The sequence below is a fragment of the Eucalyptus grandis genome, chromosome 1 (assembly GCF_016545825.1).
Source record: "Eucalyptus grandis isolate ANBG69807.140 chromosome 1, ASM1654582v1, whole genome shotgun sequence".
Taxonomy (NCBI): Eukaryota; Viridiplantae; Streptophyta; class Magnoliopsida; order Myrtales; family Myrtaceae; genus Eucalyptus; species Eucalyptus grandis.
Window position 1 is genome coordinate 45103277 of NC_052612.1, and position 25245 is coordinate 45128521.

The 25245-nt window shown below is 40.5% G+C and overlaps 4 protein-coding genes across 8 annotated transcripts; 3 read left to right on the forward strand and 1 right to left on the reverse strand.

Annotated features, from left to right (window-relative positions):
* Positions 1–1291: 1291 nt before the first annotated feature.
* LOC104445414 (putative pentatricopeptide repeat-containing protein At3g47840) lies at positions 1292–6931 on the forward strand. Of its 2 annotated transcripts, XM_039304009.1 has the most exons (5): positions 1292–3860; positions 4569–4806; positions 5021–5187; positions 5972–6373; positions 6458–6931. In XM_039304009.1, the coding sequence occupies exon 1, from the start codon at positions 1706–1708 to the stop codon at positions 3755–3757; it is 2052 nt and encodes a 683-aa protein (XP_039159943.1). In that variant the 5' UTR covers positions 1292–1705; the 3' UTR covers positions 3758–3860; positions 4569–4806; positions 5021–5187; positions 5972–6373; positions 6458–6931. The 2 variants fall into 2 exon arrangements, with proteins under 2 accessions (XP_039159943.1, XP_039159917.1); XM_039303983.1 differs by lacking the exon at positions 5021–5187.
* An 866-nt stretch (positions 6932–7797) lies between these two features.
* On the reverse strand, positions 7798–11084 carry LOC104445406 (chaperone protein dnaJ 6). Its single transcript, XM_010059298.3, has 8 exons — positions 10713–11084; positions 9706–9804; positions 9488–9589; positions 9121–9177; positions 8920–9029; positions 8738–8820; positions 8299–8389; positions 7798–8173 (listed from the first exon to the last, which is right to left on the reverse strand). The coding sequence occupies exons 1-8, from the start codon at positions 10821–10823 to the stop codon at positions 7972–7974; spliced, it is 855 nt and encodes a 284-aa protein (XP_010057600.1). The 5' UTR covers positions 10824–11084; the 3' UTR covers positions 7798–7971.
* Positions 11085–12409: 1325 nt separating this feature from the next.
* On the forward strand, positions 12410–14784 carry LOC104445398 (zinc finger A20 and AN1 domain-containing stress-associated protein 4-like). Of its 4 annotated transcripts, none has more exons than XM_039310378.1 (3): positions 12410–12533; positions 12616–12706; positions 14073–14784. In XM_039310378.1, exon 3 carries the CDS (start codon positions 14085–14087, stop codon positions 14625–14627), a length of 543 nt encoding a protein of 180 aa, XP_039166312.1. In that variant the 5' UTR covers positions 12410–12533; positions 12616–12706; positions 14073–14084; the 3' UTR covers positions 14628–14784. The 4 variants fall into 4 exon arrangements, with proteins under 4 accessions (XP_039166312.1, XP_039166306.1, XP_039166320.1 ...); XM_039310372.1 differs by having other exon boundaries at positions 12616–12688; XM_039310386.1 differs by having other exon boundaries at positions 12634–12706.
* Positions 14785–21583: 6799 nt separating this feature from the next.
* LOC104445429 (probably inactive leucine-rich repeat receptor-like protein kinase At5g06940) lies at positions 21584–25175 on the forward strand. The gene is given in 3 exon segments (XM_010059343.3): positions 21584–23105; positions 23108–24157; positions 24424–25175. Coding segments are annotated over 3 exon segments (2664 nt in total). The 5' UTR covers positions 21584–21859; the 3' UTR covers positions 24792–25175.
* Positions 25176–25245: the final 70 nt, after the last annotated feature.

Genomic DNA, 25245 nt, shown 5'->3' on the forward strand with positions numbered 1-25245 from the left:
GTATTTATCAAATCTGTATGAAGTTTCATATTTGGTTCTTTAAGTAGGGCCGATAGAGACTCCATTTAATTTAGGTTAATCTCGGCAAAAAGCAGACCTAGGCTCGGTCAATTGGAATGTGTATTATCCATATAGGGGATCTTCCAATCGAGACGATCCATCAACCTGAGATGCCAATTGGCACATACAATACGTTCGATCCATGAGAAGACGATCCATCGACCTGAGATGCCAATTGGCACATACAATACGTTTGATCGCTTCTCGTGGATTTTCATAACCCTGTTGTGCAAAAATGAGATATGCATTTGAAATGGATGTCCAAGCTATGATATTTATCATCAGCAATACAGAAATAGATCAAATAATCTCTTTCTTTATCCAAGAAAATGTGTTTTTAGTTTGCATGGTCCAATCATTGATCCCGAAAATTTCTACAATAAAATTAGGTAGGTTGCTAGTAAGAAATAGCGTAAGTGAATCAAGGTGGATCAACAGGCCAACAAAGGCCTTCTACCGCAGCATACCCACAGGCCAATGCCAATCTCTTAGGCCAAGTTATTCTATAAGAATTTGAAGAATTTGTTATAAGCAGATTTATTAGAGCCTTTAATCAATGGTGTTGGGTCAAAATCCCTTTTTGACTCTATGCCAGTGATTCCACTATTATTAGTGAACAATAATATAATGAAATAATTCCTTCATAGAGATAGGGGACATAATTTACATAGATATAGTAAGTCTTGCTTGTGGCGATGGCGGCGGTGGCTCAAGCAATTGGAGGTGGCCACGGCAAGAGAGAGGAACAAAAGAAAAATAAAAAAGAAAATTAACTTATTTCTAGAAATTGTTTCTAAGAATAAGAAGCTATTTTTTTTTTTTTTTTTTTGTGACTCGTGAACCGCCATGCCTCCGATAGCTGGTGGCATAAACCCGGGGCGACTCAAAGGGACCCACCTCTCACGGGCCGCAGGTGAGTCACGCAATGGGGGTGAGAAGTTTCGAATCTCTTCCCTGTCGATTAAGGGGTGAGACGCGAACCATCTCGTCCACCGCAGGGGTGGGTAAGAATCTACTTTATTTATTTATTTATTGTTTCTGTTCTAAATCTATTCTCGGACTATTTTTCTATTCTGGGAATAGAAAAACAAATTAGCGTTATCAAATGAATTTCTGTTCTTTTTTTGTTCCGAGGAATAAAATAACAGAAATTTAAAAGAACAGAAATGTTAGCCTGCAGGCCATAAGAAGTTTAAGGAAACGGACTTTTGGTCCGTGAAAATTTTGTGTTCTGCTCAGAGACAAAACAATGGTCAGAAATTTTTCCTAAAATGCTTTATCATTTGCGCGCTAATCGTGCGAGGAAGTCGTGGCGTGACATTCTCGACGTAAAGACGTAACGCAGTGGATGCTTGGCAGAAGAGTGGATCACACGTCTCCACCGTCAGCAAACGGTGGCATCACGCACCTATAGACTCTGTACATGGTCAAATCCCAACATTAACCCATGAACTGCCAATCCAGTAGCTTGGAATTGCCCACCATATAAGCGGACGAAACAAGGGTGCGTTGAGGAAATGCCATCGGAACACAGGCGGGAAAATCAACCGCGCACCAACTTAAGCTCCATCGGTGAGCAGCGCAACAGGGTGCTCGAAGCGAACATGATTGCGTCGCTACCCAGTCTTCGTCCCTTAGCGCGAAGATGATTTCGTGGGCCATGGCTCACGTCAGGAGGCTCTCTTCCGCGACCTCGAGTCGCGTGACTATGATTCAATACAACACCCGGTTGAGGGAGCTGGTCAAAACGGGTTCTTTGGGTGATGCCCGCTCGCTGTTCGACAGTATGCCTTATAGAGACGAGATTTCGTGGACCACCCTGATATCTGGGTATGTGGGCGCCACGGATATAACGGAAGCTTTTGCTTTGTTCTCCGATATGCGGGTCCAGCCAGCACTCCACGTGGACCATTTCGTGCTCAGTCTTTTGCTCAAGGCTTGCGCGCTTAATATGAACCCGAATCTTGGCGAGTTGGTGCACGGATATGCCGTCAAGACGGGAAATGCAAACTCGATATATGTGGGCAGTGCCCTTCTTGACATGTACACAAAAGCCGACAGAATCGAGCTGGGTTATAGAATATTTGATGAGATGCCACTGAAGAATGTTATTTCTTGGACTGCCCTGATAAATGGGCTTGTTAGCTGTGGCCACTATAGGGAGGCGGTGTCCTGCTTTGCAGAAATGTGCAAGTCAGAAGTGCAATGTAACGGGCACACATTTGCTATTATTTTGAAGGCGTGCGCTGATCTTGGTGCTTTGAGCTGTGGGAGGGAGATACATACGCACATAATTAAGAAAGGCTTTGATGCGAGCTCATTTGTGGCTAATTCACTTGCCACAATGTATAACAAGTGTTGGAAGTTTGACACAGCCGTGCAGTTACTTGAAAGGATGCCCACACAGGATGTAGTGTCGTGGACGACAATAATCACAACATACATTCAGATGGGTATGGAAGAATCTGCATTTGTAACATTTTTAAGGATGAAAAGATCTGATGCCAGTCCTGATGAATACACATATGGAGCAGTTATCTCTGCATGTGCTAGTCTTGCAAGAACTAGATGTGGCGAACAATTACATGCTCAAGTTCTGTGCAAAGGTCTTTTAAATTCCTTGCCAGTGGCAAACTCCATAATCAGCATGTATTCACAACTCGGCCAATTATCTTCAGCACTAGCTATTTTTCATGAAATCACCAAGAGAGACATTGTTTCATGGAATACTATAATGACCGGGTATTCTCAAGAAGGTTATGGCGAGGAAGCTTTTGAGCTTCTGTCATGCATGAGGATGGAAGGACTCAGGCCCACTGTGTCAACTCTTGCGGTTTTTCTTACTGTGTGTGGTAATATGGCTATTCTCAAGCAAGGGATGCAACTTCATGCTATTGTCCTGTCTTTGGGTTTAGAACAGGCACCTACAATACAAAGTGCTTTAATTAATATGTATGCCAAGTGTGGGAGTATAAAAGAAGCATCTAAAATCTTTGATGCGGCAACAAATTATGATATTGTGGTGTGGACAACAATGATCAATGGATATGCAGAACATGGTTATAGCCATGAAGCAATTGATTTGTTTGAGAAGCTGGCTAGTGTCGGGTTGAGACCAGATCCTGTGACATATATTGGCATTCTTACTGCATGTAGTCATGCTGGAATAATCGATCTCGGTTTTAACTATTTTAAATCAATGACCAAGGAACAACAAATTAGTCCCTCAAGAGAACACTATGGCTGCATGATTGATCTTCTCTGCCGAGCTGGAAGGTTGGATGAGGCAGAACACATGATCAAAAGCATGCCATATGAATGCAATGATGTTGTCTGGTCAACTTTGTTGAGAGCATGTAAAATCAATGGTGATGTGGACCGTGGAAGGCGAATTGCCGAGCAGATTCTCGAGTTAGACCCAAATTGTGCGGGAACTCACATTGCCCTGGCTAGTGTCTATTCTGCCAATGAGCGATGGACTGACGCAGCTGGAATAAGGAAAATGATGAAGTCAAAAGGAGTGACTAAAGAGCCTGGATGGTCTTGGATTATGGTTAAGGACTGTGTGTCCACATTTGTAGCAGGTGACCAGTCTCATTTACATAGTGAAGAACTATACGATGTTCTGAATTTACTTTGCTCAGGAGAAACTTGTGTTCAGGATGCGGTTTCCCTCATGTATGATGTTGAGGACTGAAAAGGAGCATTGTCTTCATTATTCTCGTTAATTAGCAGAGTTGGCTGCAGAAAAGGATTAATGGAAAAAGTTGAGGTTGCCCAAAAATGCTCCCAACCAACAGGTATGAGAAGGGTGCATTCTTCACAATTGCCTTGTTCCTAGAGCTTGATTTGCAATGACTGATGTTGCTTAAGTCATACATATATATTAGTAACAGAATGTTCTTCGAAAAGGTCTACAGGGTAAGCTACATAACACATTTATTGATATTCTTCTGCAACAACAGGCTCGAAGTGGTAGCATCTTCCTTTATAATAATCAGGCCATCAGCCCACATCCACATACCAGTAGAAGAATTCCAATCAAATTAGATATGAGAAGAAGGTGCATCGTGCATGTCTGTCTTGGTCATGGAAAATGCATGATATACAATAAATGACATTTCTTGGACCACACAGTTCCAATTAAAATCACAGCTCGACTAATCCCTTTACTCGAGCTAGGCACTTTACACGTGTCCCCTTATTGGCTCAATGAACATGATCTCAAATTGGCATACATTTTCTTTCTGCTTCTGGCAGTAGACATAAAAAGACAGATCTCACTTTCATCTCATAAAGTAAAGATAGTTCCATTCAAATCTTAAATTATTATGAAGCTCAAGTCTATTTGGTCCTTTTAAATAACCCCCACTCTTCTGCCTGCTCTGCTTTAGAATTTGACAGGATTTAGTATCTGCAGGTCTTCAAGAGGAGTTTTGAAAATGCAGCATTTCCCATTGCCTTTTCTATTACCCATTTTCATACACTAAGCTTGTTTACCTGTCCAGGTAGAAGCAGGTGATGGTTTCGTAAGAACTAGAGGAATATATATGATGCCGAATGGAAGCCATAATTATGCCTATGGCTTCAATGCTTATTGTTTGATGACACAGCGTTTGTGGATGCATACAAAAATACAGCTGCATTCCGAGAGCTTCAAGCCATGGCCTTAGCATTGCAAGAACCTGCGGTTTCATGGATGATGGTTGTAGACCTCTACTGTACTCTTTTGTTCCTAAAATGGAGGTGATTCACTGTCATCATAATTCATGCAGGAATTTTGGGTCTTCAAATCTCTTAGAATATGTTTCTAAACACAAGATCCCAGTTGTCCCTCTCTAATTTTTAATATATTCCCTAAATACTGACTAGACTGACCTATTTTGTCGAAGATGTCGTGTGCCTGACTTGTTTGATGATGAGTAGCATGATTAATTGCTTTTTGGGGTGTTGGCTATAGAACGTCTGCTTTCAAGTGGGAGGAAAGGAGACACCACGCAAACGGGTTGCAATTGCCATCCCAAGATGTAGGGCATTGGACTCTTTGGAATAAATTGTGTGATACTGTGTCGAGGAGGCCTGTAGGGAGGAAGAGACTGGAGTGGCTCTTGCTACATAAAGTTTAGGGTAACACGAATTGAAGTTGCTTACCTCGTGTTTTCAACAATAGATGTGCTTTCTAGAGTTTAGGGCCATTTATGGGCAGGCCATGCAGATAATGTACAGTGAGTTGTTGCCGTATCTGTTGTTCCTTTTCTGGTAGAGTTAAAATTTGGGACTCAATAAAATGACAGTTTCAATCACGGAATATGAAAAGGGAAAAAAAGGGGCTGTTTCTGGTTAAACAAACTATTAGGAAAAATATTCTCAAGACTGTCTGAAGTTGCACCCACAACAAAAAGATACTCCTAAGAATTATATTGATGTTTTTAGAATGAAAGAAAGTCTACGGAATGACAATAAGCAAGGATTTTTTTTTTCTGAGCTCATAAAATTCAAACTGAGAAGGCAACTGTCTTATACAAGTGTTGGGAGAGTATTTTCTGTGCTGTTACAAATCATATTTGCAAGAATGATTAAGAAGTAAGGCATCGTGAAATATTTGTTTGCCTTTGCTATTAACTTATTATGTTGGATCTCGTGCTTGGGAGCAGTTAAAAACTCATTTTACTTCTTGTCTTCTTCCAATCAATGATCTGTGTGAAAGGGTGGGGCCTTTGTTAATCATTAGACCAATGAAAGAATTCACTATGTTTGAGATGGAGCACTCGAAATCGTACATATAAAAGAAACTGTCATATAATCTAGTCAAGGGGAATTAAGTGATCAATGATTTTTTTGTGTTCAGAGTGAATTATCCAGGTTTAAGAATGCAGAAGCCCCTGTTTACTATCTCTCTCTCACTCTATAGGAATCTTTATGGCAAGTGAAGATGCCAGACTCCAAAAGGTCCCATCCTTTCCATCAATAACTGAGGCTTTTTTGGAAGTGCCACCACAGCCAATATATTTCCCAACTTCCAAGTGCCACATGGACATGCTGCCGAGGCAAGAACAAGCTAAGCTTGCAGCTTGTCCTGGTAGCAGCATTGTCACGGGAAGCTCCGGCAAGAGTGGGAAGCACACAGTTGCTGGTGTAAGGGCTGTGCAAGGGTTGCGCTGGGTATCAAAGTCTCCTCAATCGGAGTTCACCAAAATCCAATGCAACTGGTAATTCAAAAGTTTTGGACCTACTGGGTACACTGCATGATGAAAGCAGGTGGATTTGATCGGGTTCAACTGCAGGTGCAGCAACTTCCTATAATTCAGCACAGGTGAGAAGATCCAGCTACCTTAGAGACCATGCAATAAAGGCAAATCTCATGAACTGATTAAATCTAGACCTTTGGCCTATGCAGGTGGCCCTAATCCAGAGCAGTTTGCACTAAATAGATGAGATTAGACGGATGACCTCCGGTTGCTCTTCGAGATGGTGCATCAGCATCACTATTCTGATATGCATGGCTGCCCCTCTGATCACTGGACCGCTGCCCAGGATGCTATTGCTAAAGGAAACCTCATCCGTCATCAAGGCAATAAGAATTTGATAATATCTTAGAATGCGGGAGCTACATTGAAGGGTCTCAGACTCTAGTCTGATGCTAGTTTGACTTCCTGTGAGCGCAGCATGCCAGCTAGCTCATGTCTTGAAGCTTTAGCATTGAGGACATTTTCTCATGTAAACAGCATTTGCAACACAGCTCATGATAGCACAATTTATTTGTTGCTGGGTACGGAATTTGTGTCTCTAACGACGTGCCACTCGGAATCTCGGATGGATGTTGTCATTTTGGTTGTAAAATATGTGATTTGAAGTATTACTAGTTAAGATTTGGCAAATCGTAAGCATGCAGAACGTCTCTTGTGCATTTTAGCATGTAAACTGGCCTAGGCTCTGCAAACAAAATCTGCACAAATTGGATATCCAATTCCCAACTTGCTGATCGTCCTTGCGCTGGACACCCAGTTAAAATCTAGTTCTCCTTTTAGCTGTTTCCAGCTAAGTCAAGTAGGACACATTGCTCCTAACCCCAAGATGCGGCCATGGCATTATACTAAAATCTTGATTGGTTCTAATCTGATTAGACAAAGACATTTCTCTGAAGTTGCAATCAAGAATTTTGACTGAATCGCTAAGCTTTGACCTTATTCGTCTCAAAATTGAGAGTTTAGTGCAACCTAAAATTGCTTGATGCCTACTTGTTTTGCGGGAAGCATTAACAAGTTTTGTTTTGCCGAGCTAACAAAGAGATTTGAGAACAAGTCAGTCTTATATACTTAAAATCTGGCTCCACTGTTTTATGACAATCGAGATGAAGTATATTGAGCAAGTCTTCTGCTCAAAAGATCATATGTACATCCCCCCTCTATTCAAGGATAGCATAAATATGGAATCAACTCAAACTGATCTCTCAAGGATAATCAACGATGTCTTGAGTTCATGTTAAAATAATATTTACTACAATTCGTTCATGCCATCACCTTATGCGATAGACCGAAATTAAACAGGTGGCATTGATGAAATCAAGAAAGCAGAATGAATAAAACCATATTCATAATCCAAAACTTGAGCTTCTCTAGTTTTTCTTCATCTAGAAGCTGCTGAACATTCATTGGCAGTCTTTTTAATGTTCAAATGAACCCCTGGAGAATGATCAGCCATTTGGTAGAAAAATCTAGTTCTTGCGCTGCCAGAAGATAAGGAAACAAACCAAGAGTGCATTGAGCATCTGTCATCCCAAAATATCATCCAAACAAAGGGGAAATCAAACACACCAATTTTGGCTACAGAAATTAGGAGCATAAGAGAGTGCTCAAAGCAACCAAAGCTATACACAGTTAATCCAATCAAAAGCTACATCACATGTTCCTGTTATTTCTGCCTGGACTTTTTGGCAGACTTTCGGCTCTCAATTTTCTTTCTTGCAGCCTCAAACTCTTCTTCACTGGGTTCCGAACTCTGCATTCCACCACCATATTTATTCACCAGAGATGAAAACATGGAATCAAAATGCTCCTTTCGCTCGCTACGGCGCTGAGATATAATTGCAAGAAGATCATCTGACTTCTTCGCTCTATCAAGAAATGGGAAAGAAAGGTTAGCATTCCAATTCAAAAGAACATACTACTAACAGTACAGTCAAGAAATCGAAACAAAAACCATGTAGAATAGAAAGCCCAGTGCAGCTGTGTCACTCACTTCCCCTTCTTTCTAAGAGGATCCGTAGGTGGTTTAGTTTTGGAAATTTGCTTTGCCCACTTCTCGTATGCCTTGGTTGTCTTCAACGTTCCTGTAGGACACAGAGAAACAAAGCATGCAATAAGCACTATAACAGGATAGTGTACGCTACATTATCAAGCACGCATAAGATCTAGGCTACTAAACACCAGTATCCTCAGACCAGCATTATTTAGAAACATAAAAAGACAGAAAAAAGGATGCTCTCCATAAAAGTAAATGAGCAACCTGTGCTAAATTTTATCATTGTGAAAGAAATTTTTTTTTACATATTGAACTCACTGTTATTAAACTCCATAAAACACGATGAAGCCCAGCCCTGCTTGAAGTCTCAAATTCTGACTGAGGTTTAAGAGTAAATCTAACAGTCAATAAGAGATCAAATTGTCAAAAAACCAACCTGCTGCTATTGCATCATCGATGATATCCTTAAAGCGGTGGGAATCAAGCTTGGGATCTGAGCAGAGCATCGAACAGAAAAGCCTGTGAAGGAAAAGATACAAAAGATTTCAAATACTTTTATGTAAGATAGGCATCTATAAGAAAGGAAAAAAGAGAGGAAAAAGGACATATCAACCCCACCTGTTCATGTTACCCTTACATTTCTCATATAGATCAATAAGATCATTCTTTTCAGAATCAGAACCTCTATAGTTTGCCTCAAACTCTTCAATGTCTGCTTCAGTAACCACCTGGATGAAGCCATGTCAGATAACGAGATATTCACGCAAGAGAATGTCATTCACATCAGAAAGATGTCATTCCAGGTAGAACATGATCAACCTTGAATACAGCTCTAAAATACCCGTGCAGATTCTGAGCGACTTCCCCTGCAAGGTCCTAAGTACCAGGAAGACAGATGTGAGAAAAAACACTCGCAATAATGAAAGAAAACTCTAACTGCCCAATAATATAAACTATTATACTTGGGCTTAAAGTATATCACAATTTGATCATCTTTCGTCACATTTTAGCTAGGCCATTTCAAAGCACAGAGTCTATGGACCATGCTATCTTACATATATTCAACTAAGTAACATAATTTCTCTCTTTGCTTGCAGCAGCTATTTATCTATCAGATAGAGATCGAGACTTAATTCTCTCCTGTTTTTTGTGATTATGCTTCTGCAGAGATTCAGGTGGAACTCACAGCATCATCAACACAGCCAGTCTGATCATATAATGCCCGTTTCTCTTCATCACCTAGGATCGAGATCACCTTTTGTAATTGCTGAAATTTTTCTTTGGCTTCCTGATGAAACAAGAACAAGACAAATTACAACAAAGTGGAGTTAGAGATTGCATGAGCTAGTCCGACAGAAACTATTTCAATTCTCTAAGACATAGGAGCATTGTAATTAACTTGACCTCATCACCAGGATTCTTATCAGGATGGAGTCGCAGGGCCAACTTATAGTATGCCTTCTTAATTTCCTGCTGAGTTGCTGTCCTTTCAACACCAAGAATCTGCAATGCATAACATCTTCATTGAATAACCTCCCATTCACCCTTAAGCAAATGCAGCTACAAAACATGGCAAATGCATTACACTCTTATTCCCGATACATGAACATATCCTTTTTTCTGATCCTTATGCAGCCAACGTGATCCTAGAAAGAGGAAGCTTACTTGCCCGGAAGTACCAGACTAAGGCTAATGAGTGCTTCAGATCATAAACTTCCTAAGGAAAACTGAAGATAAAGAACTGATCCTGACGGTTGCCTCGTGGACAGAGTAATCAGCTTCCGTGGAAACGAAGCATCAGAAATGACAGCATGCCAATCAAGAGAAGTTCCAGAAGCTCAAAAGTTACTTCTACTAACCATCTAAGAACATGAAAAAGAAAACTAGGAAAATGAACCGGCAAAGCAGCTCTCAGTTTCGTTATCAGTTCCTTTTCTAAGCGGCTCTCCAACATTGAAATTCTCGAATGAAGCTTACAGCATCCTCTCAGCAACTGAAATGAAAAAACAAATACTGCATCTTCTCTTGAACTGCACAGTTGAGTCATTCAGCTTAAAGCAATTACTCATCATGCACATCTGCACTCCCAGCTAAAGTAAACCTCCGCTTTCACCATGTGAGCAGTGATTAGCGCTGAAACCTAAACCTAATTAGCAAAAATCCTAGGTCAAAATCCCTACTAGAGATTGCACCAGCCCCTTAATTATCCATCCCCGCCAAGCAAGAGTAATGAACTCGAGAACAGGAGAAATCGGAGCTCCGAAATTGGACTCGACCATGGAAAACGCCAATCCAATCCGATCCGATCGAGCATCACGAGTACCAAACATCATATCCCCATCAATCCATCCCAAAACCACGACCTAGGCAAAAGACAGGGAGGGGGGACGCAAGAGTTTTCCCAAGCTCACCTCGTACAAGCTCGTCTCGGCCGCGGAAGACTCCGCGCGATCCCCGCCGCGTGTCTCGTCGCCGTCGTCGTCGTCGTGGGGAGCCCTAGGTTCCTTCTTCTTCCGCCCCATGCCTGCGTGGCCTGGGAAGCCGAACCGGAGGTCGAGATGGGAGGGACGATCGCTCGGTCGGTCGGTTGCTTGCCGTGAAAGAAAGAAAGAAAGGGAACTTGGAAGAGGGATTTGAAAGGGAGAGGGCGAGGCCGGAGGGCTCCGGTTTCGTCGGGTTTTAATATTTCGGCGCCGGAATTGTTCCCGCCATTTCGCGGGTTTTCCTTCGCCCGCCCTACCCTCTTTCCCGCCGGAATGGCGTGAATGGGATTTGGGAATTGATAATGGCTTTCGAGTGCATTTAGTTGAGCTTTTCAAATATGCTTGGGTTGTAATACAAACGCTGAAGATCAAAATCCTTTGGCTTTCGAGTGCATTTAGTTGAGCTTTTCAAATATGCTTGGGTTGTAATACAAACGCTGAAGATCAAAATCCTTTTAGGGAATGCAAGAATAAACTTTGGATTTAAGGAATGTTTGGCCAAAAAAACCTTTTATAACGGGCTTTGACTATAATTTTTATATCTTTTTTATTAAAAAAATACTTAATCATTTACTGGTTACCATTGCCAGTGCTTGGTCGGTTGAGGTCACCCAACCTCTCCAGCTATCTTCAAAGATGGTCGTGCGACCTAAGCGACGCATGACACAGGAAATCATCGACCACTAATTTGTCCTCTATCGATCGCTATCACACAAAGAAGATGAACAATTACATGAAGAGGCAAAACTAAAAAACTAATGAATTAGTGAGGATGGTTATTAAAAAAAAAACTAATTTCAGTATTTGGTGAAATACTAAAAACCTCCTACTAGTTTTAGACTTTTAACTTTTCCAATATCAGTAATTGGCCAAAGGCTTGTTGAGTTGTCAATAACATTTTCCAAAGAGATTTTCAAGACCAAAAGTTTTTTAGAAAAGCTAAACCAAATGCACTCTTATCTTCTGCCCTAAATATTATAGTATTTTGCATTTATAGGTAATTATCTCTAAGCATAATCATAAGAGACTAATCCTTAATAAAAAAAATTACGTGCTCAAGAAGTTCCGTCATAATTGAAAAATAAGTGCTGAAATTTTACTAAGTTTTGCGCAGATGTCCACTTACTTCGCACTGTATACATGTGATTTATGCATTGCTTCATTCAAAAAATAAGTTCACGCGAGAAAAATTATACATTAGGTTTTTTTTTTTATTATTGATTCTGAAAACATATTAACATTGCTGCATATTTTCCCAATTCAAGCAAGAATTATTCAAGAAAGGAAAGAGGCCATATTATGAGGAGCTTAAAGATGATAATCAATCGACATTTTGACTTTCACATAACATGTCATGAAAATAAAATCATATCATGATCAAGATTTGAAAAGAAAATATCTCTGAGGGTTGATAGATGCCATTTAATCTTAAAATCAGGTTTTTTCTTAGAAAAAAAATAAACAACGAAAGCTAAAATGTACACTCGGCTGAAAGGATTTAATTTGTTTCTGCGATTCTGAAAAATTGAAGGATTTAAGGTGGGGAAAACAAGATAAAAGACTATAAAAAAAAAGAAGAAAAGAGAGAGATATAACTGACGATTTGCTTAGGTCGTTCAGTTTTCACAAAACCCGCCAAGTGAGTTTGAAAGAGAGAGAGAGAAAAGGAGAGAGAGAAGCCATCGCTCGATAGTTCGATCGTCGCTTGATCATCTTCTTTGCTTCGCCTGCGGATTCTTCTCGCTCGCTGTAAAATTCTAGTGTCTTTTCGCTGTCTGGCTTGTACTGGGATTGCCTTTGCTTTAAATCCCGAATTCCACATCGAATGTAGTTTTCATCTTGGTTGCAGGTGATCTGGTTGGATTTGTCGCTCAAGATTGGCCGAAACGAAGACGACGAAATTGGTCTCTCTCTCTTTCTGAGTATTTATATTTTCCCCCCCGCAGACTGGTCTTGCCTACGTTGCTAACAATCTTGTGTGCGCGTGACTTGGTTGATGGCGATTGGCGTGATTTCGTGGTTAATCAGGATGTCAGTATACGGTACGAAAGGCAGTACCATGTCCATGTGAAGAGGCTGCAATTGCAATCCCAAAATGTCATTGGGTTCGGATTCGTTGGCATGAATTATGTTTATATCGTGTTCTGCCGGGTTGGTAGGAATAGAAAAGACTGCGTCTTGTTACATGTATTGAAGTGCAGGGGTGTCGTGTTTTCGATCCTGGGCGTGTTTTCTTTGCCTTCATCTTGAGCTAAGGGCCATTTACGTAACAGTACATATCAATGGTGATGATTGACATAGAATTCTTGTCGTTTTCGTTGTTATATCTGTTTCTCCCCTAAACGAAGGACTCAAAAAGATGAAAGTTTTGATCATGTAATCTGCCTAAGATACATCTGTTTGCGACAATTAGGATGAAATAATATGCTTGGAGTCAAGTCCGATGCTGTTCCCACAAGGGAAAGATATTTCTAGAGATGGCATTGATGTTTCTTAAGAATGAAAAAGCGTCTTGGGGAATGATGCTAATCGAGGAGTTAAGTCTTTCTCGGCTTGGAAGATGCAAACTGAAAAGGCGAAATTGCCTCATGAAACCATCAGAAGAGTTTGCCCGTGCCGTAGCAAAGCATGTTAAAAAAGAAATGGGGCTTTAATCAAATATTTGTTTGCTTTTGTGTCAATTTACTTCTCGGGATCCATGGTTTTCTGTTTATCGGCTTGCATGCTTTACACTGAATATTACATCTAGGGGATAGTAATGCATAGCGTGATGCTTGCTTGTAAACAATGCAATTATCATCTCAAAGCTGTTGTGCTCTCAGCACTCAGCTCCTTGTGGGCTTCTACTCGTCTCTCGCCCTGGTCTATGTGAAAGGGAGGGGGGCTTTGTTGATGATTAATAAACAGAATTTACCGTCTCTATGCAGCCCTTGGCATGATAGTATAAAGGAAACTGTCATATGATCTAGTTAAGGCAATCGATGATTTAATTAATATCCAGAGTGTATTGTGCTGGTTCCAGAAGGCAGAAGCACATGTTCGTTCTGTCCCTTCTTGTATTTGTTTTTGGGTCTGAGAGAGAGATGAAGGATCTGGTCTGTCCCTAAAACTTATTTGGGTTCTTCTGATGACTCCTGCCAATTCACATTAAAGCTAACCTGAAAATGCCTGGGAGCTTTCCGTCGTTTTAATTCCTTATCAGAATTCATTTTGGAATGTTCTGTTTAATGTCAATAAAAGAAGTGGGAATTCATGTTTCATCAACAAATGATTTACCCCCGTTTGCAGGAGTTGGAAGCTATGGAGTTTCCCAACGGGATGGGATGGCAGAGTACAAAAGGCTGTATCCTTTGCATCAATTGCGGCTTCTTCGGAAGTGCAGCCATGGGAAACATGTGTTCCAAGTGCCACAAGGACATGCTGCAGAAGCGAGAACAAGCTGAGCTTGCAGCTTCTTCCTCCACCACCAGCATTGGTGCAGCAAGCTCTGGTGAGAGCGGGAAGGAGCATGCAGTTGCTGGTGCAAGGGACGTGCACAGTGGTGCAGTGGATGTTGAAGCCTCATCAATCACTAGTTTACCAGAATCGACTTCAACTGGGAATTCAGCTGCATTGTTATTCAGAAATCTCAGAATGAATGTGAAGGAAGGGCCTAATAGGTGCACTGCATGCCGCAAACGCGTGGGTCTGACCGGGTTCAACTGCAGGTGCGGCAACCTTTTCTGCGCGGCGCATCGCCACGCTGATGAGCATGACTGCTCCATTGATTATTGGACCGCTAACCGGGCTGCTCTAACCAAAAGAAACCCTATTGTCAAGGCAGAAAAACTCGGTAAGATATAGAATTAAGGAGTCGGATTGAAGGGTCAGGTTCTAGTCTGATGCTGGTATTACTTTTCTGTGAATATCGTCACGCTAGCTGTTAGCTCACGTTTTGAAGCATGATTTGAGGACATTTTCTCATGTAAAAAGCATATCACAACATCACTTTTGGACGATCCAACTTGTTTGTTTTTGAGTATAGTACATGTTGCAAAAACAAGTGATCGAATATAAATAAATGTAATAAGGAAATAAATTGCTCAATAAGTTTACATAGTTTGGACGACATGATCTATTTTACGAATGGTGCAGTAAATTTTTTTACTACAAATCAAGTGATGCATTATGATTACAGCAAACTCAAGTCACTCTCGTGTTTCCTTGCATCCAAATCCCACCCAACGCTCTACTGGCTCTTCAACTATCCACGAAATCTTCACCCAGTTGTGCAGGCATTTATAGCTTATTGTTTCCTTTACATAATTCTGCCTACTTCCGTACATAAAATTCAAATGTTCAAAAACCACTTCCTCTCATTTTCATGCTCACAGCCAAACACAGAAAAAATGATCGATTTCCTTGAAAATGGATTTCGGACAAGATCATTTCTTTCAATGTAAAGTTGTCCACGAAACAAGTGCACTTTCCCTAATTCGAACTGTTTCCAATTAAGTCATTTTCTTGGATTGGGTTTTTACCTAATTAGACATAGACATAGCTCAGCCCGTGAAAATGAAGAAGTCAGTTTATGATCGCAGCGGAGTTTCAAGCTTTTTTGGTGCCATAACGATGCCCCTTCATTAGCAAAAAGCATTAAAAGGATGTTGAGTTTAATTTATTTTGCGAAAAATTAATAATGTGAAAACTTTTTTTTTTTTATTGTATCACAAATGCACAAATAAAAAATATTTAGGTATGTGACAACATTTTATATTGATGAGTTATTTCGAGTAATATAATGATTATTTTTAGAAATGTATTTTTCGATGGTTCGTTTTTTTAGCAAAACAAACAAAATCTTGAAGACTGGCTTTTAAAGGGCGAGTTGGCATCTACTGAGAAGAAAGTCGCCGAGTAGATGGTTACCCGTGGTTTGACTATTTTATTTTATTTTTGTTTTTTTTGGTGGAAATGGTTTGGCAAAACAAAAAAATTATTTAAACAAAATCTTTTAATTTTTAATATTTTTATTTTATTTTTCTATTTTCTTTCTTATTTTCTTATTTATTTTTCCTTTTTTTCTTTTTTTCTTCTTTGAAGACTGGCTTTTAAAGGGCGAGTTGGCATCTACTGAGAAGAAAGTCGCCGAGTAGACATATCGATGTAAGACAAGGGGAGAAAAGGAGGATACCCAATGGTTTGACTATTTTTTATTTTTATTTGGGTGGAAATGGTTTGACCATTTACTATTCCTCTTGTGGTTGAATGAAAAGCTGCAACCTTGCTGGCCCGATGCGATGCTTGCATAATATAGCAATGGAATACTGTTGTTCTTTCGACCGTATTAATGGATGACGGGCCAAGACAAAAGCCATCCTTTTGGATCTTAGTAGCTGCGAATTTCATATATTTAGAGGTGCGCCAAAGCATGTCACCCTTTTCAAGATATCAGAGAGAGAAGAGAGAGAGATCTTTGGGCTTATTATTAAATGGGTGACAGGCTTAGGAGTTTTAATACATATATATATATATATATATATATATGTATGTTTATTTACTCGGTAATGTGTGGGTAAAGTTAGCAAGTTATCTATTAAACTAAGAACCTCTCTATTCGCCCAAAGATTCCATTCTTGGCATCGGTGTTCAAGCACTGCCTAATTCAATCTTTGCTTCCCCTTTAGTGATGCAATTTATTTGACCTCTCGAGTATGCCTTCCTTACATGCTATAGTCAAAAGAGCCGGTAAGGTCATTTGAAAATATAACACGAACCTCTTGACTCTGGACGTTCCATTGCGGATCCTTAATTTCTTCTCTTTTTTTTTTTTTTTTTAGTTCACTCGCTTGATGAATATCAATGATTTTTACCTGCCCGGATGATGAAAAAGGAAGCATAACAATCGGGCCCATTGCAATGGGTCAAGCTCCCAAGAGAAATACTCCCAATAATCGCACAAAATGGCAATCATTTGACGGCAAGCATTCAATAGAGTCTCTTTCAATCGGTATAAGACTAAAAAAAATGGCAGAGGCTACGCCAAATAAAGAACTTGTTCTTTTGAGCGTTGAACCATATCACCCAAAAATATCCCCTACTTGATGTGTACTCCGATCCATTTTTTGCCCCCTACCACCATCCTAGATACATGGCATTTTTCGAAACTTATCTAATTCCTCATCTCAATGTTCACTATCCACCTTCGCCAAATAGAGATGGGTCCAATCTACCCATGAACCAAGTATTTGTTAGAGAAGGTCCTGCTCCAATCATCTGTAACGATTCAATCCATTTTACGTGAGTCAAGATAATTAAAAAAAAAGAATTATAGTTAAAAGCATGGGAGGCAAAAGCTTTGGACGAGTAGTAGTAGTGTGCGTCCCCACACTCCACCGTAAAAAGCAAAAATAGGTAGGGGGCAATTGATGAGAGTGTGTGCAAGCAATAATGAAATTCTCTCATGGCTTTCTTCAATGCAATAAGTGCTGCAAAATGTATAATTTTCGACGGTGGTAAAACTCTCCTAATTCTCCATGCCCCACCACCCGGCACCAGCCCATGTCCGGTTCGTTCCAGCACAGACAAAAAGCGGGCACTGTAATCACGATGGTGATTACCTTTCGGGACTTGGGGAATTCCCCCCCAAACAAACTCGCACAAATACCCATGACTTGTTCCCAGTGTCACATGGATGCCTTTTTAATTGATCGTCAGCTGCAAAAACCCATTATAGATTAAAAAAAAAAAATCGAATTTGTGTAAATGTTCCAAGAGAGACAGTGTGTTGAAAATGAAGAATTTCCGTCGTATTTCTTAAAATCCTTGTTATTATATAATGGGCAAATAATATTAAAAACTCTAAATTTTACTCACTACAATACTTTTTTTCTTTTTTTTTTGCGTCATCAAAAATTCTAAACTTGGCCACTATATCAACCTTTTTTATGTAGTGAAAAAACTCAAATTTATGCATGGGTAATATATACGATCCATCTCAATTCAATCTAAAGCCGCATTGATATGAATTTAGGATTTTTCATGATAAAATTTTTGTATTTGTTTCATAATGAGTAAGTTTAGAGAGTGTTGGTGAGAGTAAGTATAGTTTGGAATTTTTTATAATATTAATCTCGATAATGAGAAATCCTAGGGTGCCATTCCACTCCTCCTTTTGTTCCCCCCTCGGATTCTCTCTGTTGCCGCTGCTACCCGAAAAGAAGTTGACTCACGAGCGAGGGAAATCGCATTCCGCAAGATACAAAAACCAAAAGTGGAATGACTTTTACGGAAGAGATGGTCAGTACAGGGAGCAGGGCTTTTGGGAGCCTACCTATACATTGTCAATGCGTTGACCACACATGCTTTTCGACGTTCCTCGAGTCGCACGAGTCACGGACCCAGAGACGCAAAATGTCGTTTCTTTCGTCCGACGTGCGACCGAGAGAGACAAATGGCGAGAGAACTTTGCTTTGACTCCACTCATCAAGAACGGCAATCGTATGTTTTAGGATGCCCATGAAAATCTATAAGCCTTCGCTAATTAATTCGTGAGATTTCTTAAATCGGTTTAGGAAGTTTCGACATGGGAGCGGCGTTGCAAAGTTTTTGTTGTTCACTTTTGGCATCGGGAGAGAGAGGGAGAGAGAGAGAGTGCCATTTGATAGGTCTTTTTCACCGGAATGTCGCGCCTTTTTCTTTTTCACGACTCTTTAGAAAGAAAAGTCAACTTTCAAGAAGATAAACACATCGAGTGCCTTTCGGGACTGTACAAATTAACGTACCGCCTGCCTAATTTTTGAAACACACGCGAGGCTCGCCTAATCGACGATTGTAGTTTACCGAATTCGCGAAATCAACAGCCGCAACTCGCCGGGATCCGCTCGACCCAAGTCCGAACGAAAAAAAATTCCGTATCTTTGTAGGTCCGGCCGAGTCAATTATTGCATTCCCTGTTTAACCCATCCTTCACGCCAATTTCCCTACACGATTTCAGCACGAAATTTCCCCCTCATGATAAATGCCCGTGTCCTTTTCCAACGGTGCTTTTGGACACTAATAAATGGAAATCAATTCCTCCAGAGGAAAAGAAAAAGGCAAGACCAATTTTTCGTAAAATCGGTTCCCAACGCGTCCATTCGGAGAAAGTAAACGTACGCCGCGAGATATATGAAAATCAAATCATAAAGAGATGATTTTTCAGGGGCATTTATTTCGTATAAAATTTAAGATTTAGAAAATATTTTTCAAAAATAATCATTTATAATGCTTGTAAAAATAAAGAGTTAACACAATAAAAATCACTCTACCTTAAACCAACTTTTGGGTCACAAAAAAATCTCAAATTTGTGTACTAACGACATATTTACCTTCCGTTAACTTTGATAATTTTTTTTTTAAATTACCGATTCTAATGATACATGATATTAACTTAATTGAATGACAAATCTACATGGAAATTTATATTAGTTTTGCGTAAATTTATCTTAAATATATTGGTTTAAATTTTATATTTAACAAAGAATTGAATAATTTTTCATTTAAGAATATTTGATTAAAATTATTTTAATGAAATTTTTTTCATTGACTAAATTTTCTATTTAATATAAAAATATTTTTGATTTTTTTTTAAATTTGCAGGTTTTTCCTAAATAATAAATTTTTATTTGTGTACTTTAGTCGCACTATATCGTATTTTATACAGAAAGTCCTAGCTCAGCGAATGCCTTGGAAAGGGGCTGACTTTGGCACGTGCGACGTGTCCACAGTTCAACTCAGCAGTCAGCAGTAGTCCCCCCCCATCCCTCCCTCCCTCTTTCCCTTTTTTGTCCTCTCTGGCGCTCACGGGACGTCTTTAGATTCCTCTTCCCATATCTAATCTCAATCCTATTTCTTTATACTTTTTTACATATTTATTTACGCCATTTTTCATCGGGTTTTGATAAAGAATTTATTCCCTTTCTGAAACGCCTGCTTTCTCTTGCCTCCTGCTAATCTCTGCAATTTTCCCTTTGGCTCGGGCTTGTCTCTTTCCCAGCACATGTAGCTTAGCTCACTCGCGTTTTTAACTTTTATGGCCGCGGCCTGCACCCTAGGTTATGGATGGAATTGACAGCTTTTTTTATAATCTTCAGACTGAGAAATCCAAGAACAGAGAGAGTTTAATATTATGTAAAATTTTAAATTAATATATATAAATTTATCCAGCAATAATTTCTTCATAATAAAAAATCCTAAATCGATATATTCATCATAAATTTATCATAATTTAATTTTTTTTATCACCAAAAATCCAAAACGGACGTGCATTTGTGATAAATTTACCATCCATAAGTTTTTGTGGATTAAGAAATACATGGAGGGTTAAAATCATAAATTAGTATACCTATTAATTATCATATGTTATCCAATTTAGCAATTTGATTGTAAAATTTAATAGAAACAAATTAAGGACAAATTTATCATGAATATACTGATTTGTAGGGTTTTTTTTTTCATAATATTAACAAAAAAAATAACAAAATGCAGGAATTTTCCAAAAAGTTTTAGTATAAGATTGATCGTCATCTCATCGGTAGCTCATGTCAAACACAATTCCAAATCAACGGCAAAGTATCTTTTTCATGCTATCCCCACAGGTCATTGTCTCAGGGGGGCTTCGACCACATAGCCGATGTGAGTTCGAATCTCCTACATGGCCGCGGCCCGACCTTGCCCGAGCACGGTGGACGGCGGCTAATCTCCCGCTCCTGCTACAAAAGAGGGGTTTCCAAAATCTGTAAGGTGGCATTGACTATCTGGGCTTTGGATTCGTTTCTTGTCTAGAGCGGAATTGACCTCATAAAAGCGGCCATGCAAGGAGGAACAAAGCATGATTTGGGCATGCCATTGCTAGTGCTAAGAAAAAACCAAAAGGGGGACTGTCCCGATGCATGATGAGTGGGGGAGGACAATGATTTGAATGCGAGAAAAAAATAAAAAGGGAGGAGGAAATACGACCGAATTTCATCCTGTTTCTAACAACCACACTATCGGAGACGGCTGGCACAATCAATAAAAGTGTCCATCAAAAAAGCTCGTCGTAGGCTATGGTACAAAAACTAATTACATTGGATGGGGATCGATTCTCTCTCTCTCTCTCTCTCTAGGCGAGGCCAGCACATGTTCGAATGAAAGCCTGGGAAGATGTACCGAGGTGGTTTGTGATTTGATGTCGAGTTCATTAGTCCAATACCTAATTGCCGAAACAAAAGAATAATTAACAAAGAAGAATTTGAATTTAGAAAATTGAAAAGCGGTGAAGATAGTACCATACTCGAATCATATCCATACAAAATGACACGAATTCTGCTCTCTTTTTTTCTCTAATCATAGCTTACTCTCTGTCAAAGTGATTCTCCCTACTTTTCATAGAAATTTGAAAACGCCTATTTTCTTTGATACCTCATCACGTGAATAGGAGAAGAATAGAGATGCAAGTAAATTTAACTATGAATGCTCATACAACAAATAAAAATGGCTAACAATAAGCACTTGGCCTTCTTCTTCCTGAAATAGTAATCCCGGAAATTTTTCAAATTATTGTAATATATAGTTGTTAAATTGAATCCGAACTAATCATTGATGATGGTAATCTCACTTCAATCCCGTCATGGTTGAAATTAAACTTAGTTTATAAATATGGCTATTAAGTCCACGGAATACTTATATGTCAAAAGGCTGTATGACTTTATGCACAACTTTCTCTTTCGTAAATTTTTCTCTTTCTTGCTTTTCTTTTTGCGTTTCTTCGAGAGAAGGTACTCGATTGCAACTTTTGACATGCAGACGTTCTTGAAAAAGATCGCAGCTTGCGACACAAGCTGCGATCTTTCTGCATCATTTCGTCCTCCTCCGAGTCACACTCTCTCCCACTCACCTCCCCACACATCCCTTCTCTCCTCCTCTTCTTGCCTCTTCTTCTTCTTCTTCTTCATCGGACACGACAAAGATCGTCACTTTGGAAGCGAAATTAAGAAGGGTCGGTTCAGCTGATCATATATTTCTAAGTAAGAGAATCAAGCACCAAACTTTTGACTCTCTCAGAGCTGCCTCCAATGGCCGCAGCCTGCACACTCCCGCTCTTCCTCTCCGTGGCTCTGCACGTCTTCATGCTCTGCACGGCCTCCTCGGAAGCCGACACTCTCCTCTCCTTCAAGTCCTCCATCGAAGACCCGAACCACTCTCTGTCCACCTGGTCTTCCAAGTCCTCTTCCTCTTCCTCCCCCGCTCACTACTGTAACTGGACCGGCGTTTCTTGCTCCGCTAACCCGCCATTCCACGTCACCGCGCTCAACCTTCAAGCCATGAACCTGTCCGGTGAAATCTCGGCTTCGGTATGCGAGCTTCGCTATCTGTCCTACCTCAACCTTGCTGACAACGTCTTCAACCAGGCCATTCCTCTGGAGCTCTCTCAGTGCACTTCCCTGGACACTCTGAACCTCAGCAACAACCTCATCTGGGGCCCCATCCCTGACCAGATTGCTGGGTTCAGTAACTTGAAGGTTCTTGATTTGAGCAGGAACCACATCGAGGGAAAAATCCCAGAAACCATTGGTGCTCTCAAGGACCTTCAGGTTCTCAACTTGGGGAACAACTTGCTCTCAGGTAACGTGCCTCCTGTTCTTGGGAACTTCACGAAGCTTGTTGATCTTGATTTGTCTGAGAATGCGTATTTGGTGAGTGAGATTCATGACGATTTCGGGAAGCTCGTGAGGCTGGAGCAACTTTTGCTTCAAAGGTCTGGCTTTTATGGTGGGATACCAGATTCCTTTGCGGGGTTACAGAGTTTGTCTGTTTTGGACCTTTCTCAGAATAATCTCACTGGTGGGATTTCTCAGACAGTTGTGGCTTCACTCAAGAACTTGGTTTCTTTTGATGTCTCACAGAATAGGCTTACGGGGCCATTTCCTGATGGTATCTGCGGCGCGAAAGGTCTTACAGAACTCAGTCTCCATACAAATTTGCTTAATGGGTCGGTGCTTGAGTCTATCCACGAGTGCTTCAATCTAGAGAAGTTCCAAATTCAGAACAATGATTTTTCTGGTGATTTTCCTAGTGGGTTATGGTCACTGCCTAAGATTAAAGTGGTAAGGGCTGAAAACAATAGGTTTTCTGGAGATATACCAGATTCGGTGTCAAAGGCTACACAGTTGGAACAAGTTCAGATTGATAACAACAGCTTCACTGGTAAAATTCCTCAGGGTCTTGGTCTGGTCAAGAGCTTATACAGATTCTCCGGGTCTTTAAATAAATTCCATGGCGAAATCCCTCCAAATTTTTGCGATTCGCCTGTTATGAGCATTTAAATCTTTCGCACAACGCTCTTTCTGGTAAAATCCCAGAGCTGACGAAATGCAGGAGGCTCGTTTCATTGGCATTGGCAGACAACAGTCTGACCGGGGAAATCCCCACATCGCTCGCAGATCTATCGGTATTAACTTACCTCGACCTTTCGGCTAACAATCTCACTGGACCAATTCCACAACAGTTTCAAAACTTGAAGCTTGCTCTCCTGAATGTGTCCTTCAACCAGCTCTCTGGGAGGGTTCCATATGCTCTAATTTCAGGTCTTCCTGCTTCGTTTCTCCAAGGAAATCCTGGGCTTTGTGGGCCGGGATTATCGACACCATGTTTGGATGACCAACCGAGCCGCCGCAAGACGAGGATTACGACATTGACATATGCCCTGATTTCTGTGGCTTTGGGGGTTGGGGTGTTAATTGTAGCTGCTGGTTTCTTCGTGTATCACAAGTCATCAAAGCAAAAACAGCAAACGGGCATTTGGCGTTCGGTTTTCTTTTATCCTCTGAGAGTCACCGAGCAGGATTTGATCATGGGAATGGATGAGAAAACTGCTGCCGGAGCTGGTGGAGCTTTCGGAAGAGTGTATGTACTAAGTCTACCTAGTGGCGAACTAATTGCAGTGAAAAGGTTGGTTAATTTTGGAATCCACTCTTCTAAAGCGCTGAAGTCTGAGATCAAGATATTAGCTAAAACTAGGCACAAAAGCATTGCTAAAATTCTGGGTTTCTTCCACTCTGATGAGTCGATATTTGTAATCTATGAATTTGTGCCTGGTGGTAGCTTGGGGGACTTACTTTTCAGGTCAGACTTTCAGCTTCAGTGGAGCTTTAGATTCCGGATTGCCATTGGAGTTGCGCAAGGACTGGCATACCTGCACAAGGATTACGTTCCTCATTTACTTCACAGGAATGTCAAGTCGAGTAATATTCTTCTGGACGCTGAATTTAACCCCAAGCTCACTGATTTTGCTCTTGACCGAGTTGTTGGTGAAGCAGCATTTCAGACAACACTCGTTTCAGAATTAGCTTCCTCTTGTTATAATGCACCAGGTAACAAGACTTCCGTTTATATGTTCACCTCATTCTTTTAAACAATTGTATGCTTCATTAGCTCAAGCCAAACAAGTAGCAGTCCTGAGTTAGGCATGCCTTTTTTGGATTCCAGAACTGATTGATATCTCCGTGGTCTTCATGATTAAAATCTCATCGCGTTTGTTGTTGCATCCATATATCTTCATTTAACAGAACATATATGCCTATTTATATGGTTCCAGAAGATCTCAAATCGCTCAACTCATTTCGTTCTTGGAATGCAGAATGTGGATACAGCAAGAAAGCTACTGAGCAAATGGACGTTTACAGCTTTGGTGTTGTGTTGTTGGAGCTAGTGACTGGCCGACAAGCAGAGCAAAAGGAGCTGGCCGAGTCTGTTGATATCGTGAAGTGGGTTCGACGGAAAATCAACCTCACAAACGGGGCTCTACAGGTTCTTGACCCCAAGATATCAAGCTCCTCCCAAAAGGAAATGCTGGGAGCACTGGAGATCGCTCTGCGCTGCACATCTGTGGCACCGGAGAAACGACCATCAATGACTGAAGTCATCAGAAATCTTCAGTTACACGGTTCTAAGGGTAGCTCTCCGAGTTTGGAGTTCTCTGCCTCAGAGAACCCAATGTCAGTGTGAACGTTAAAGCCAAAGTCACTGCATGTAAATTCGACTTTTTTCTGCATGTCTCTCTTTTTTATTTTTGATGGTCTGGAAAAGAACGCCTGAGAACTTTCTCTCAGATGAAGAATGGCATCTTCATTTTCGTGAATGCAAACACGTGGATACTTGACATGATTAACAAGTGTAGAGCGAACAAACGTCTTCCATCTCGTGAGGATGCGGAGGAAACTGAAATTCGCTGTGGAGCAAATGTTGACGTCGCGATTGTGGTAACATGAAGCGTTTGCAAGATGGAGGGATAGTTCTACAAGGCTTGAACTAATCATCTGATTAATGATCAGTATCTATCACACTTGATCTAATTGTTGTAAAGGCCGCAGTTACTTCTTCAGTAGTTCATCCTTGGAATCAATCTATTTTGCACAGATATAAAGTTCTCCTCGATCACAGCAAGTCCGACTCTTGCGAA

Bases quoted from the DNA above. Each gene is read 5' to 3' on its own strand.
- LOC104445398 (XM_039310378.1), top strand. From the start codon at position 14,085: ATGGAGTTTCCCAACGGGATGGGATGGCAGAGTACAAAAGGCTGTATC.
- LOC104445406 (XM_010059298.3), bottom strand. From the start codon at position 10,823: ATGGGGCGGAAGAAGAAGGAACCTAGGGCTCCCCACGACGACGACGAC. The intron at 9,805-10,712 runs GTGAGCTTGGGA...TATGCATTGCAG, and splicing joins CCGAGACGAGCTTGTACGAG to ATTCTTGGTGTTGAAAGGAC. The intron at 9,178-9,487 runs GTGAGTTCCACC...CCTGGTACTTAG, and splicing joins CTGGCTGTGTTGATGATGCT to GACCTTGCAGGGGAAGTCGC.
- LOC104445414 (XM_039304009.1), top strand. From the start codon at position 1,706: ATGATTTCGTGGGCCATGGCTCACGTCAGGAGGCTCTCTTCCGCGACC.